Here is a 14,295-nt window from a genome sequence, read left to right as displayed (position 1 = left end):
TATAGGACTGTAGCTGTGAGCCTGGGAGCTGGGAGGTTGGGGCTGCGGGGGTGGAGACGCTGGAGGTCCTCAGGGTGAGGTGGAGAGGTGCAGGAAGAGGCTGCAGGGCTGCGAGGCTGGGCGAGTGGGAGGAGACAGAAAAGTAGGGATGGGGGGGTGGGGGGAGGTACGTGCTGAGAGATGAAAGCCCGGCAGTACCTGACAGGCTGGGGGCCCCAGAGCCGAAGCCAGTGGTTGGCCTGACTGAGGGGAGGGACTGGGAACGGGGAAATGTAAGAAAATGCAGCTTGAAAAGGCAGCGTGTGAAGGAGACCTGCCCGGTACACGGCAGCGTGGACCCCCAAAAAGACTCGGACCAGCGCGGCGACCGTGTCGTTCACTCCGGAAGCGCCTCCCACCGGCCCGCACTTCGCACGCCGGTGCCCCGCCCACCGCGCCAGCTGCAGGCCAGGTATGTCGGCGTGGACGGCTGCCTGAGTATGTATGTGCATGTGTGCGCATGGAGGGGGCGGGGCGGCGAGAGAAGGGAAGGGGCGGGGTTCGAGAGGAGGAGGGGGCGAGAACACAAATTCAAACTCGTCTCGGTCAATCCCGAGACCGGAAATGGTCAGGGGTATACTGGGAATTGTAGTTCCCATTGGCTATCCTGCAACTGAGGGGTAGGGGCTTGTTCCGAGGCTCTAGTGCTGCCCCAGGTCCCAGTCTGGAGAGAAAGGAGGAATCGAATACTGAACCTCCTGACCTTACCTGGCCTTAATTCGAATTTCCTTCGTGTGGAGCCACGAACCAGGGCTAATGTCTGTGCAGTGGAGGACTGTACGGTCAGCCACAAAGCCCACTCCTGTCCCCGTTTTTGCATCAGCCCCTCCCCCCTTCTACCAGACTCCACATCCTAGGCCGGCTCCGCACTGTCCACCTCAACTGTTTAGCCCGGGGACTCACGAACAGCAAACACACTGGGGAACTTGCTCTTCGAGGGGAAGGCTAGGCCAAAACCCTACCCTGCGTGCAGCCCAGAGGAGCGAAAACTCGTGGAAATAGGACCGTGCCCTCTGAGTCCGGAGTCAAGGACATAAGTCCCCAACCGGCCTGGAAAACAGGTGGCATTCAGCAAATACGTCATGGTGACGACAGACACGGCCCTCCTCTTGGGGCAGGTGACCACAAGGTGGAGCTACAACGCAACCTGGCAAGGCACGCCACCAGGAACGCCCCCCGTGGCGGCTACTCTCCAGCTTGCCTCTGGCAGTTCTTCATTGACCCAGGTGGTTCTCCCACCTCCAACCCACGAATCTCCCCTTGATGATCCCTCAGTGTCGTGTCACATCCAACCCTAGATGGCAGATGCATCCTCTTCCCAGTCCCAGCGCCGAAAAGATTAGACTGTGACCAAATGGGAATTAAATTCGTTAAGTAACAGATTAACCAACAAGATACAGGAACCAACCTGTCTTGAAGAAAAGGCTGTACACAGCAAAAAGCCACCTGTAGGCACAAAATTACATAGCTAGATGGGCTCTTTAGCTCTTACCCTCTAGGCAGGAAAGCAGCTAAATTGCAAGGGTCAGGGGAGACAGTACACGGAGTGAGGATGTTGTCTCCATCATCTTACAGTTGTTCAGGAAAGGCCATTTTGTCATTACCTTCAGTCACTGTTCCAAGCTGTCCCACCCTGACACACCCTGTGCCTTCTACACAAGGGCATGTGCACACAAGTGTGAGACATTATCTTGGCAATCTCTCTTTTACTTCCTCTTTTCTAGTTTCATTTTGGGAGAAACTTCTCATGACTCCCAACCATCTCAGGTCAAAATCCCATGGGGAGCAGATTTAATGGCATGCCCACCGTCTGGGCACAGGCCCCACCACATGGTTTGAAACCTCCTGTTGGCAAAGTTATCCTCACCGCAATCCACTATGCCCAAGACATTCCACTTTATCCACTCTCCTTCCCTTGCTGTTGGCCAATGCAGACAGGCCTCAGAACCCAGCTGATGGGGGGCCAGGGCAGGATATTCACTCCCTTATGAACTTGTTGATCCTGGTCAGCAGCACTGCTGTTTCTAAACCTGGGGAGTGGGGGAGAGGGTGGGTCATCTAGGGAGCAAGGAGAAGGCTAGAGGAAGAGAAAAATGAGGTGAGGAGGGAAAGTTCTTACCAGTTCTCTCTCTCTCTTTAGCACATCTCCTATAGAAAGAAAAGCCTCCCATTGTGAGTTCAGCCAGCTTCAAGCAGGACCTTCCAACCCTGGGGCCCCCCCAAACTGCCTTTCCCAGGTTCCAGCCAATATGGTGGTATAAGGAAGGGCCTGAGAATCTCAGAGGAAACTTCAAGGCATAGGTGGCACATATGAGTCTGAATCAGCCTCATCACCAGAGATCTGGGGAAAGTAAGAATCCAGGAAGCTGAGGCACAAAGCACTCACCCTTGGAGGAGGAAGGTCCACAGAAGCAGCAAGGTGGAGATACAATTGGCAATGATCCACATCATTAGGTAGGTTTGAGGGGGCTGTGGGAATAGGAAAAGGCCCCAAGGGAAGTATATGGGAGGGAAATAAGTAAGGAAGAGAGGGACAGGATTAAGGAGAACCAGGGATGGGAGAAGAGAAAGAGGGGTGACAGTTACAGAGCCCTTACAATAAGCCAGACTGGGTAATGCATCTGCTGCATCAGTTGACAGTCATTGGTGGTGACCGAATCCACCCCTGCACACCAGAGCAGGGAGAAGAGCCAGGGCTTGTTCACTACAAATAGGTTCACTGAGACATTATCCTGATGCAATGCCCTGTGGAGGTGGGAAAGAAACAGGGAACATCTAGAATTGTGGTGCATGAGGCATGGAAGGCAGCCCCCTGCCTGTGCTTGAATCTATAGTGTCACTGTCAAGGAGGTATCAGTCCTACCTTCGCATAGCAGCCCCTGACCAAAAGTGATTTTCTTTGCGTAGCTGAACTCTGTCTCCTGGTGGATTTTACCCACAGGTCTTAGCTTTGCCATCTGGGGCCACACAAATGTATCTCTCCCCTTTGTCCCATGATATCCCTTCAGAAGTCTGAGGAACAGAGGCTGCGTTTCCCTGAGCCTTCCCTTCTTCAGGTCTAACAGCTCCAGTTCCTTCAATCTCTTGAATCTCTTGGGACTTAGGTTATTATTTAAAATAATAATAGGTTATTGTTGAAATCTCTTGGGTCCTAGGTTATTATTTCCTGCACCATACAAGCCTCTCTAATCTGATCTTACTCCAATTTATCAATGTTCCTTTGAAAGTATGGGGCTACCTCTGAACATGATATCCCAGATGGGCTTGGACCAGCTTTGAGTAATGCAAAACTATCTCCTCCTGCCTTCTGGGAACTATGCTTGTATGAAGGTAGCCCAGAGTCAGGTTAGCCTTCAGCAATGTCATGTCTCACTGATGACTCACTATGCACACTATTCAATCAAAGCCCTGGTCCTTTTCACACATGTTGCTGCTGATGCCTGTGTCTCCTCTCTTGTCTTTGTGCAATTGAAATTCTTCTGGGCCCCAAATATAGGCCTTTACATCTTTCCCTGTTGCATTTCATCTTGCTAGATTTGGCCTTCATTTTAGAGCATTTAGACCTTTCAGGGCTTTGATTCCATCATCAGTGTATTCATTACTAATTCATGTCTTTTGTAAGCATGATCAGCAGTTGATACCAGGACAAGACTAAGGTGAGGACCAAACCCTATGTCATGTCTCCCTTCATGGTGACAACTTGGGGAAAAGTCCTTGAAATACTTATCATAACTGGTCCATCATTTAGTTCACATTTTTCTATCTGACCACATTTTAAAGAGACCTTGGCAACTGTGTGCTTTGAAGTCCATCATGGTTACTGGCCCGGTCAGCTTCTAGAGGCCAGCTCACATCTGGGACTCTCTCGCCTCTCTCTCCCCTGGGTCCATCCTCTGTTACACTGATCTCTTTGGTGTAGAATAAAAGCTGAAATCTATCTCATGGCCTACAAGGTCCTACCCAATTTGGCCCCTGCCTACCTCTTTAGCTTTACCTTCCCTTTGCTCACTAGGCTGCTGTTCCTGTTCTTCTGCAGCTCTTCTCATAGTTAGCTCCTTGTGACCATTCAGATCTCAGCTCAGACATCACCTTTTTAACCATTCTTCCTAAGGTAGCGCCTGTACTACATCTCCCCATTTTGTCTTTATAACACTTATTAGTATCTAATATACATGTATTTTGTTAAGCAGTTTATTGTCTGTCTCTTTCACTAATACATAAATTCCACAAAAGCGGGGACTTTGTCTCATTCATGTTGTGTCCCCAAAGCCTGTAATAAATACTACCCGGTACATAGCAAGTGTTCAATAAATATTTGTTGTATGAGTGAATGAATGAATAAATAGCCTTTGCCCTCCCTGCATTGGTTCTTCTCTTTAAGAAGAGAAACCTCATGTGATCCCCTTGGTTCCATTCCCCTAGCACTCACTTGATATCCAACAGTGGCAAGTCTTGATAGGGGAGGTTGAGAAACTGGGGCCTCTCAGTTCTGTTGCCTCCCTGCTGTCCATATATCTGGCGCATTCTGGGTGCCCGTTGTTGGACATTAGCCCGATCTTCATCTGGTAGCCAAAGGACCTGTGGTTCGGGGAGAATGGGCATGAAGCTGGGGAAGACCTAGGGATTCCAGGGATAGGGGCGAAGGCAGAGAGGTTTGACCACAGAATGTGTTATGTGAGCTGGGGTGGGGTCCTGGGACAGGGGGCAGCCTCAAAATCATCATATGTCCGAGGGAATGCAGGGTGGGGAGAGGGGTCAAAGGAGGCCATTGGGAGTCCTGGCAACATCACCATGGCTTGGGGCACCCTTGCCCTCAGTACAGTCTCCAATGTCTGGTTCACAAAAGTGTCATAGTATGTGTGGTTTTGTGGAGGTCGGCGCAAGTCAAACATGATGGAAAGGTTGAGGACTGCAGCTTCCTTCAATAGCTCTTCTAATGCTGGTACTGTCTGATTCTCAGCCTCTTTCTGATCAGGGCCTGACAACCGCTTGGCCCCCCAAAAGGGCTGCCTCTGTAAGAAAGGAAAATTATTTCAAGAGCAGAAGAGACCTCCAGGCCTTCCCTCCATTCTCACCATCTTCACTCATATCCCCTACTTGGTGTCCAGCTTCTGCCCACCTCTGAGCCAGGATCTTTTTTCTCCAAACTGTGGCCTTCATCCAGACCATCTAATACCTTACTCTGTGACCTCCCTTCCAGTTTCCTAACTTCCTCTCTCCCACTACACCTTCTCTTTGGTCTCGCAGAGACCTCTGGGATCTTGACACTTTGGTTTCCTTCCAGTCTATCAGCCCCTTTCTGGCCACACCTACATCCCCTACCCATGGTCCCCATAGCTTTAACTATTTTTCCACATCACTCTCAACTCCCTTCCTGCCCTAGCTGCCCTACAACTCCCAAACTCTGATTCAGTTCTACAACTGTTTGCCTCCTCCACCCTATAACTGGAGGCTGAGCACTGCCATAGGCACAGCACACCATGTGGACTGTTGGCATTATCCTTCCTCCCCCCCGCCAGTACTGCTTAGCAATCCTTTGAGCTCTTGAGTTACTCCCTCTCCCATTCCCCCTCTTTACCACTCTCCTCTCCTCCCCTAATTACCAATGAATGACCTTACCTCCTAATGGCTGACATTGATAAAGCTAGCTATCTAACATTTATTGAACACTTACTATGGTCCAGGCAGTGTTCTAAGCACTTTATGTGTACTAACTGACTTAATCCTCCCAATAACCCTACAATGTAGGTACTATTATGGAAATTGAGGCACAGAGAGACTAAAGAATGTTGCCCAGGGTCACACACCTGGTAAGTGGTGGAGCCAGGATGCCAGGTTTCAAACCTAGACATCCTTTGCTTTTTATCACTCTAGTAAGACACTGTATATAGAGTTAAATGAAAAAAAAAAAAATAGCAAATTGCAAGAGTCTGTGAGTAATCCTCTTTGTGCAAAATAAAAATATTTACACAAACAATAAATATATCAGTGGGACTGGATTATGGGAGACTTCAACTTCTAGGTTATTTCTCTGATGTTTTATTTATTTACTTATTTTACAACAAACATATATTACTCTTTTAATCAGGAAAAGAGGAACTGAAAAAAACAAACTGTCCTTTTAAATATTTTCTACCACCTAAAGTCCACACTCTTGGGGCCTGGTATTCAAAGCCCTTGAAGACCAATCCTCTGCTCCTCACCACTCCCGTGAATTGTATCTCTCAGTTACACTGAACCACTTTTTGTTCCTTGGAAACACACTTTCTTATACTTTTGGGCTTTACATGTGCTCCTTTCTCTGATTAGAATTCCCTTTCTCTGCCTTGCACATCTTATGAGAAAACTCATGTCATATGCTGCTCATGCATCCTCTCCTGTGTGAATTCACTCCTGATCCTCTCCCACACTCACCCTGCCCAACAATGACTTTGCTCTCTCTCCTCTCTACCCAGGAAAAATGTATTTATTGCTCTAGGTTTCTTATTCTAATTGTCTGTTGCCTCGGCTCTTTCTTACTAGGTGGGAGTGACTTGAAGGCAGAGACTGTGTTCCTACTGCCCAGCACAAAGCTCAGCAAATGCTTATCAATGGAATGAACTCTGCCCTTTTTGAGTGCCCCTGCAGGTGGCTGCCTCTTCCCAGAAGCTGTCCTCACCTCTAGGAACCAGGCCCCAGCATTGAGTCTCTTCAGTTCAGCCCAGGAGAAGTCACTGCTGTGGGCTGTGATTCGGGCTGGAAACACAGAGGCTACATCCGTGGTCCTGCTCAGGTGCTCATCATGCATGAGGAAGGGGACCCCGTCAGAGCTGAGGGCACAAGGGGTGTCTGAGGCCAAGCTGTGGGGCTGGATATAATTTCCTGAGCTCCCATGCTGTGTCCCTCAGCCTCCCAGGTCCCTTAAGCCCCAGCCTCTCTCACCTGACCATCACGTCGGTCTCGAATACAGCAGCTCCACATTCAGCTGTCTTCCGCAGGGACATCAGGGTGTTCTCGGGTGCCAGCTGGGAAAGGGAATTGGTAAGGAGGTAGCAGGGAAGGGTGGAAGCCTAGGAACCCACAGGACTGGCTGCTGTAGCCCAGAGGAGCAAACCCTCTCTCCCCTCCCAGCATTCTTCCCAACACACTCACCATGGGGGCCCCTCGGTGTCCCACCAGCCCAGGCTTGGGAGGTAAGTCTCTGGGTTCCATGATGCAGGGTGAGGAGATGCATAGGGGGGCCAGGTAGACGACCAGGGTAACTCCAAAAAATAGAAGCAGTAGCAGAATCTTGGCACCTATGGGGAGTGGGGATAGGCTTTGGAGCAAGGGCAATGGGGGAACTTTGGTGGCAGAAAGTAGAGTGCAGGTGCAGGAAGCCAGGCGGGTGGAGGCCAGTGGCAGGTGGTGGCCAGTGGGGGTGAGTGGGGGGTGGAGTTGGCACCTCTTTGGTGGATACGGTAGAAGATATCAGCCACAGTCCAGGCCAGAAGAGTGATTCCAGCGACTGCTCCAATATGAAGGAATGGGGCTGTGGCCTGTGGACAGGAGTTTGTGAGGGGGGCTCTTCTTCCTAGTGCCCTTCCCCCCCTCCTCTTAGGCCTGACTTTTGGAGTTCAGAGCTACCCAAAGTCTTGGCGAACCAGGGAGCAAGACATGTTCTGGGATTGGCTGCAGGCAAAGGCTCCCATCTAGGCACTGGAGATTGGCCACTCACCTGCAGTGATAGGCGTAAGCTATGCCACTCCTGCTGCCATTGGATGTCCAGTCCCACAAGGCCAGCGGCCACAAGAAGTATAATGAGGAGCAGCAGCACCTGGGGGACCGGGGATGAATGGGGCCCTCTTTGTCAACTGGGCTTGTGGTTATGTGGGCTGCCTCCTCACTCTATGAAGACAGGACTCTTTCCTCCTGACACACTCACTTTCTTTCACTCAACGAATATGACAGTACTTCAAAAAATTTGTGGAAAAATAGCATTAAAAGATAATAGGAATCTTTCCATGAATTTTTTTTTTTTTTTTTTGTCTTTTTCGTGACCGGCACTCAGCCAGTGAGTGCACCGGCCATACCTATATAGGATCCGAACCCGCTGCGGGAGCGTCGCCGCGCTCCCAGCGCTGCACCCTCCCGAGTGCGCCACGGGCTCGGCCCTTTCCATGAATTTTTTGAAGTACCCTCATTTACTGGGCTTCAGGTCCTGGGCTTGACCCCAGATATATAAAAGTGAGGTCCTCAGCAAATAGCCAGCCAAGCACTGGGCCCAGTGACCTCCTCTCCCACTTATTTCCATCCCCACTCTACCTTGTGGAGACTGTGCAGGTGCAGAGGCTGTCCACAGAGCTGCAGGAGCAGGGCCAGGAGCTGGGGGCAGAGGGTGGTGGGACTTATGATGTGCCAAGGGTGGGGCGAGAACACTGAGGTGGGCTTCCCAGGCTGGCACCTCCCTCCTACCCAAGAATTAACCCCCTCCCCTCAGTGGCCAGGGTGAGAACAAGGGCATAGAGCTGAGTAGGAAGTAGGGGCTGAGGTGGTGGTTAGCTCGCCACCCCTGGACCCACCAGTAGCAGGGATGCATATGTGACCAGTAGAGAGATGACCAGCAGGAATGCCAGGGACCAGTCCATCCAGTGTCCCCAGTGGCGGAATAGGAATCTGTGGGAGGGGAGAGGGAGGTGTCCAAGTGGGGTAAGGGGCGTCAATAGTGGCCTGAGGGGAGTTAGGGTGGGTGGATCCTGAAGGAGGACTAGAAGGGAGTGAGGGAAAAGCCCTTCATGTAGCCAGGGGCTCCAAGGATTGGGGAGATTTCATGGAGGGAATTTCTAAGGAGGTTGGGTAGCAGGAGAATTGAACTTCAGGGGCTGGGCAGGGCTAGGGAATGACTGACAATGGGGGCTGAGCACCCAGGGGTCTCAGGGTGGGGAGTAGGGTAACATGTATGCTGAGGAAGGCGGAGTGGAAGGGGTCCATGACACACTCATTGAAGTTGTGCAGGTCATTGAGAAGGATGAGCCCGATGTACAGCCAGCCCAGGGAGAGGAGGAAGGTGAGGAAGAGTAGGCCAAACCAGACACAGTCGCACTGCAAAGGGGTGGGAGAGAAGCTCACAGTCGATTCCCATTTCAAGCTCAGAGACCCCAACAGACGGCATCTCAGGGGAGCTTCCTGCCATGCATCAGGCTACTCTGCTCTGGGGGCAGCTCTTGCTATATTTGAGCGAGTTTTTCTTCCTGGGGAGGGAAAGCCCCTTCCCCCCAGCTGCTGATGAGCATGATTGGCCTTATCTCCTCAAATTGGTCTCTGCCTTCTGACTTCCAGCCTCCCCACCTCCCCATCCCTACTCCACCTTGCTGGTTTGCATCCTCTCTTTGGGGCATTTCCTCCAGTGGCAGCTATACAGGCAGTGGAGGCAGCGGGCCCAGACGGAGCAGCAGCCGGGGGACTCGGCCATGGTGAAGGCCTAGGGGAAGGGATACTCGGCCATCAGGGACCCTGGCAGAAGGCAGATCCCAGCCTCCCTCCCAGTGTATCTGAGAAGCCTGGGGGAGGGACAGAGGCCTGGGCCGCTGCTCAGGAATGGAGGTCACAGGGCAGGCCCAGAGCGCCAGAGTGGATGAGGTGAGCAGCCCTAGCGCCAAGCCTGGCAAAGGGGGACAATCTCTGGGGTCTTTCCCTTTAATCTTGATACCTGGAAAGTCAGTGGGATACCCAGAAGGTCCAGCCTCTTTGCAGGCAGGATGCATACCCACTCTCTCCAGCTCTTCCCCATCCAGCTCTGGGGATGAAGTGCTTGCCCTGGGTGGGAACTCAGGAGAAACTGCCCAGGGTGAGGCAAACTCAGTTCAGCAAGTTGAGGCAAATCTGGCCAAGCTTGAGGCAGCCCATGTTGAGTTGCCTTCCACACCAGGAAGCAGGAATAACCTGAAGCAGAGGTTCCAGTTCTGACTTGGGGCTAAGGGAGGCCCAGCCAGTTGGCCAGTTGCTATGGATACAGAGATTACATAAATCACAAAGTCCTGACTAAAAGATTCTCTGTGCCCATCTCCCAGGGAACAGGGGGCACTGCCAATAAGAGGAAGACTTGAGGGAAACAGGTTGCCTGGGTCACTTCCAGCCTTCTAAAGGAACCCTTTCTCTACCCCCACACACCCCAAAAACCCAAGCCCTCCCACCTCAGTTCTGTCTTTTTCTGCCCAGTCAGCCTGACATTCCCCCACCCTGACAAGAAACCCAGTCCTGTCTTCTCCCTTTCAGGGGCCCCATCCTCTGAGTTAGCTTTGGTGAAAGTACAACAAATACAAGACAAAGGTGTGAGTGTGTAGCTGTGGTTGTCTTGGGGCAGGGGATTCCTGTGCCTTGTGCTTCTGGGTCTGGCTGAGAGACAGAGCTGATTCCCAAACAGGGTTGGGTGTATGATTGTGACTCTACACAAGAGGGTGTGTGATTTGTGTCAGCATATGTATGTGCGTGTGCACTAGTGGCTGTCAGTACAAATAGGTTTCTAGATGACTTTAAGTATGTAAAGGAGCCCCTGGATACACCCAAAGTGTGTGTGTGTGTGTGTGTGTGTGTGTTCAAAAGGACACAATCCCTTGTCGTCCGGGCTCCCTTGAGGCTGTGGAGTCTTAGGGGGGTGCACAGTGGCTACGCCCCTGCAAAGAGAAAGGGTGTGGCTGCTCCTGAAACTGCCCTCCTTACTCTGTGCTCCTTGGGAAAGGAGAGTTAGAGTAGGGGATGGAAGAGTGGGGGGCTGGAGCTGGTGAAAGGGCTGGGCGAAGGAAACCTCTTTCCTCCCTGAGACCCTTGCCAGGAAAAAAACAACCCCAAGGAAGGTCCCTGCCTCTGCCCATCTTGGGACTAGGTTGTAGTAGCCTGCCCTGAGCTCCAGTCAACACCTCTTGCCTCCTGTGGGCCCTCCCTACCCCTGTACCCCAGACACTGCCTTCCAGAGTCCCACCTCCCTCCAGGAGCTGTAGAATGGGATCAGGATCTGAGCAGCCTGAAAACCCCAAGCAGGGGAGCTGAAAGAGGTGCTGCTCAATTCCTGGGCACAATCCCTGCCAGATACAGCCCGTCTCTGCCCCACAGCTCCCGTCTGTAGCCCCAGCCTTCCCACGGCGCCCTCACACCTTTTCTCAGCGGCAGCTCTGCTCTGCTCTGCTCTCTGTTCTGCACTGCTTCCCAGCTCCTCTCCAGAGTTGTCTGTCTCCTCCCTCTTCCAGTCCTTGGCTCAAGCCCCACCGGTCAAACAGGTGGCACTGTTGCTACCTACAGGAGGCTGTGTGGGTCCTCTTGGGAGGCCTGCCGCTGCTCTATGGCCTGGGCCCAGCTTGGGTGGGAAGATGGTAGGGAGGAGGAGGGAGAGCAGATCTGCTTCTTTACTTGCTGGCAGTCAGGGGGCTTGGGGTGAGGAATTCCTTTGTGCAGACTTCCCCGTCCCTCTGTCCCTCCTCCTGTTCCCCTCCCAGTCACTGCCGGGGCTTTGTCCTGGCTGAGGGAGGCGAGGGCTGAGGGCACAGGCAGGCGGGAGGCTGGGGGGAGGTGACCACACAACGTTGCAACTTGGCAGTGAGGAGAAGGGGCCCAGCCAGCCCCATGCAAAGGGGTGTGTGTGTGTGTGTGTGTGTGTGTGAGAGAGGAAGTCTAGCACTCCCACTTCTGCAAGGTGCATCTGTAAGAGATGTAGTTGCAAGCTACTTCCTGAACTCGGGGAAACACACTGCCCTGCTTCTGGACCAGGGGTCCCCATGGGCCTTGTGGCCCCTGGGTGACACTAGGAGCTCTCCACTTCCCCCATCACCCCAGTCAGGAGAAGCTGAGACTTGCATCATTCATGCTGCCTTGTTCCCACAGCATCTAAAGTCTCTTTCCAAGAATCATTTGAGGAGTGTATAGTATATTAGAGTCATAGGCTTTTGGAAGATGAACACATATTGTTCTGCTGATGCTGTTACTATAGCATCAGCAGGAGAGGGCTGGCTAGCAAGTTGTAGAGTCAGCTTAGCATTAAAGCACAGGATCTGGGTGGGATAAGGGCCGGGGCTGGCTTGATTGACTTCCCCTCTACATTTTGGCTGATGCAGTGACTTGAAGTCTGGGGACTAGTGCAGCATTGGTGGGAAAGGATGTCTTCTCTGAGGATAAGTCTGTTTACCCCTCACCCTCCCACACACTGGATTTCAAACAGTGAGAAGGAAGACTGGCTCTCTTATGCCAAGAGCCAGCCCCCCTCCCTCTCAGCCTTCCCATTGTATCCAGAGGCTCTAGTTGGCAATGGCAGAGGCTCCCTTGCTCCCTCTGCTTTAAAATGCAAAGAGAAGCAGGACTGTTTGCTGGCAGGAGGCCAAAGAAGGCTGGCAGGTTACCTAGCCCTCTGCAGGCTTCATTCTAGGCAGGTTGTTGTTCAATTTCCTTTGTTTGGGCTCTGGTAGATTCTAGAGGAGTCTTGGTTTTCGAGTTCTTGGGAGCTTTTTTGGGAGGGAGGGGGCTGGGATTCAGAATGCATGGATATGAGGCCTGGGGCTTATGAACTCCTCAGAAGGCTACAAGTCCAGTCAGCAGCCTGTGTATGGCATTCCAGGGCTGACCCTCTTTTAGCTTTAAGCAGAGATGGAGAACCATGATGCATAGTAAGGAGTTAGCCTTGCCCCTCCTCTTCCCTCCTGAAGGAGAAAGCAAGGAGCCAGTACTGTTCTGTGCTCGGACTGGACAGCAGTGTCGTCCCATGCCCATCCTATACCAAGAAATCAGGCTACAGGGCATTAGGAATGGCCGCTGCTGCCACTCTAGGGAGTCACACAGAAGCTTTGATGTTTGACCTGGGTTCAAGTCCTAGCTCTATTACTAACTTTGTGACTCTAGATAAGTTATTTAACTTCTTTGTACCCCAGTTTCCTCATCAGCAAAATAAGGACACCTATCTACCTTGAGCTTTTTTTGTGAGGAGCAAATAAAATTGTGGCAGGAACATTGATATGCTCAGTAAATGTGGTTCCTTCCTCACAAACCTGGAGGCCAGGCAGGATCTACAGTGGTCAGGCCACTGGCCTTGCTGGAGTTATTCCAATTTCCTAGGGTAGCAAAGCATCATAAAGATACAACATCATGCTCCACACTATCCTCTGCGAAAGGGGGCAGCTACAAGGCATGGAGGCTCAGGTGCTTGCGATGAATCTCCTTAATAGCTTCCCCAGGGTCTGAGGAACACGGGTTGAAATTTTATTTCTCCCTCTAGCACAGAAGGATCTTCCTGAACACTAGTAGATAGGCTAAGGTTTATTTATTTACTTAACATTTAAAAATAATTCATTTACTTCAGTAACGTGGAAGACAATTGATGGTACTGTTAAAACATTTAAATCTAGAGAAGGTCAGGCAGGAAAGATCAAGACCCCATTTCTGAGGTGGGGTGAAGGATCCGAGCCAGGCCTCTATCCTAGGCCAGGCTCCTCCATTAAGCTGAGACAAGAAAGCCTCAGCCTCATCCCCATGAGGGGACAGCCTTAACTGCTAACAAATAAGGAACAGCTAGATGGTACTGGGGACTGGTTCCTGATGAGTCATTAGGAAGGTCAACTGGTTCTCTCTTCAGTAAGGGCTTAGCACCCTTCTGGAAAAGAGAAAGCAGTAGTCTGGGGCTGAGGACTGAGGGCTAATATCCAACAAAGGTTCCCTTCCTTTCAGTAACACTTTGTCCCTTTTTTCAACAGCAAGAAACTTGAAATCCAGAGAAGTCATTAAAGAACCCTTCTGGCTGCAACCTCAAAGCATGTCCCAAGCCAGACTGGGGTAGAGATGATGACTCCAACATCAGTGACCCTCTTCTTCAATAGGGGAGCAGCCAGAGAAGAAGCTAGTATTGCTGGCCAGAGCTCGTTTCTTTTTCTTCCCTGGAGCTTTACTTTCTTGGAATTCTGTTGCTACATGTTTCAACTCTGGGAAGTCAAAGGAGGAGGAAGCTGGAGCAGTCTTCTTTAACAGCACCTGCTCCACATCACACATCTCTTTCAGTATCTAGGAAGGACAGAGACAGGTATGAATAGACCCTGAAAAGCGCAGAAGCTCAACCCGGCCGAGCCACTACAAATGCTCAACACACTCCCAATAGTATGAGGTGTCCCTAACATTGCTCTATGGAAAAAAAAAAAGACCCTAGTCTATGCCTGATTCCCAGTTCCCAGCAAGCTGATTATACCTTTACCCTCCTCCTTTCTTTCACTGGTCTCTGCATAGCTAATGCAGAGAAGGATGCCAATACAGTTTTCCAGTGCCTACCTT

General features: G+C 51.4%; 2 protein-coding genes and 1 long non-coding RNA gene across 3 annotated transcripts in view; 1 reads left to right on the top strand and 2 right to left on the bottom strand.

Moving 5' to 3' along the window:
* The first annotated feature begins 228 nt into the window (after window positions 1-228).
* LOC134366853 (uncharacterized) lies at window positions 229-14,191 on the top strand. The gene is made up of 4 exons (XR_010022371.1): window positions 229-451; window positions 2,180-2,493; window positions 6,562-6,811; window positions 13,728-14,191. It is a non-coding gene; the product is annotated as an uncharacterized LOC134366853 (long non-coding RNA).
* On the bottom strand, window positions 2,017-9,469 carry GDPD2 (glycerophosphodiester phosphodiesterase domain containing 2). The gene is made up of 15 exons (XM_063083336.1): window positions 9,365-9,469; window positions 8,996-9,099; window positions 8,580-8,673; window positions 8,323-8,382; window positions 7,736-7,834; window positions 7,463-7,556; window positions 7,171-7,316; window positions 6,961-7,043; window positions 6,698-6,848; window positions 4,830-5,051; window positions 4,469-4,617; window positions 2,637-2,784; window positions 2,426-2,508; window positions 2,159-2,187; window positions 2,017-2,069 (listed from the first exon to the last, which is right to left on the bottom strand). Exons 1-15 carry the CDS (start codon window positions 9,467-9,469, stop codon window positions 2,017-2,019), a joined length of 1,620 nt encoding a protein of 539 aa, XP_062939406.1.
* KIF4A (kinesin family member 4A) overlaps window positions 13,750-14,295 on the bottom strand; it is a 137,972-nt gene continuing 137,426 nt past the window's right edge. Inside the window, exon 30 of the mRNA XM_063083335.1 lies at window positions 13,750-14,031. Coding sequence (XP_062939405.1) covers window positions 13,828-14,031 — 204 coding nt within the window. The 3' untranslated portion in view covers window positions 13,750-13,827. The remainder of the gene's footprint in view (window positions 14,032-14,295) is intronic.

The sequence above is a fragment of the Cynocephalus volans genome, chromosome X (genome assembly GCF_027409185.1).
Source record: "Cynocephalus volans isolate mCynVol1 chromosome X, mCynVol1.pri, whole genome shotgun sequence".
Classification (NCBI taxonomy): Eukaryota; Metazoa; Chordata; class Mammalia; order Dermoptera; family Cynocephalidae; genus Cynocephalus; species Cynocephalus volans.
This window is presented reverse-complemented; position numbering and strand designations above follow the sequence as displayed.

Coding starts and splice junctions, on each gene's coding strand:
- GDPD2 (XM_063083336.1), bottom strand. CDS start 9,469: ATGGCCGAGTCCCCCGGCTGCTGCTCCGTCTGGGCCCGCTGCCTCCAC. Junction 8,383..8,579: donor CATATGCATCCCTGCTACTG/GTGGGTCCAGGG, acceptor CTCTGCCCCCAG/CTCCTGGCCCTGCTCCTGCA. Junction 7,317..7,462: donor CTACCGTATCCACCAAAGAG/GTGCCAACTCCA, acceptor CACTCCCCATAG/GTGCCAAGATTCTGCTACTG.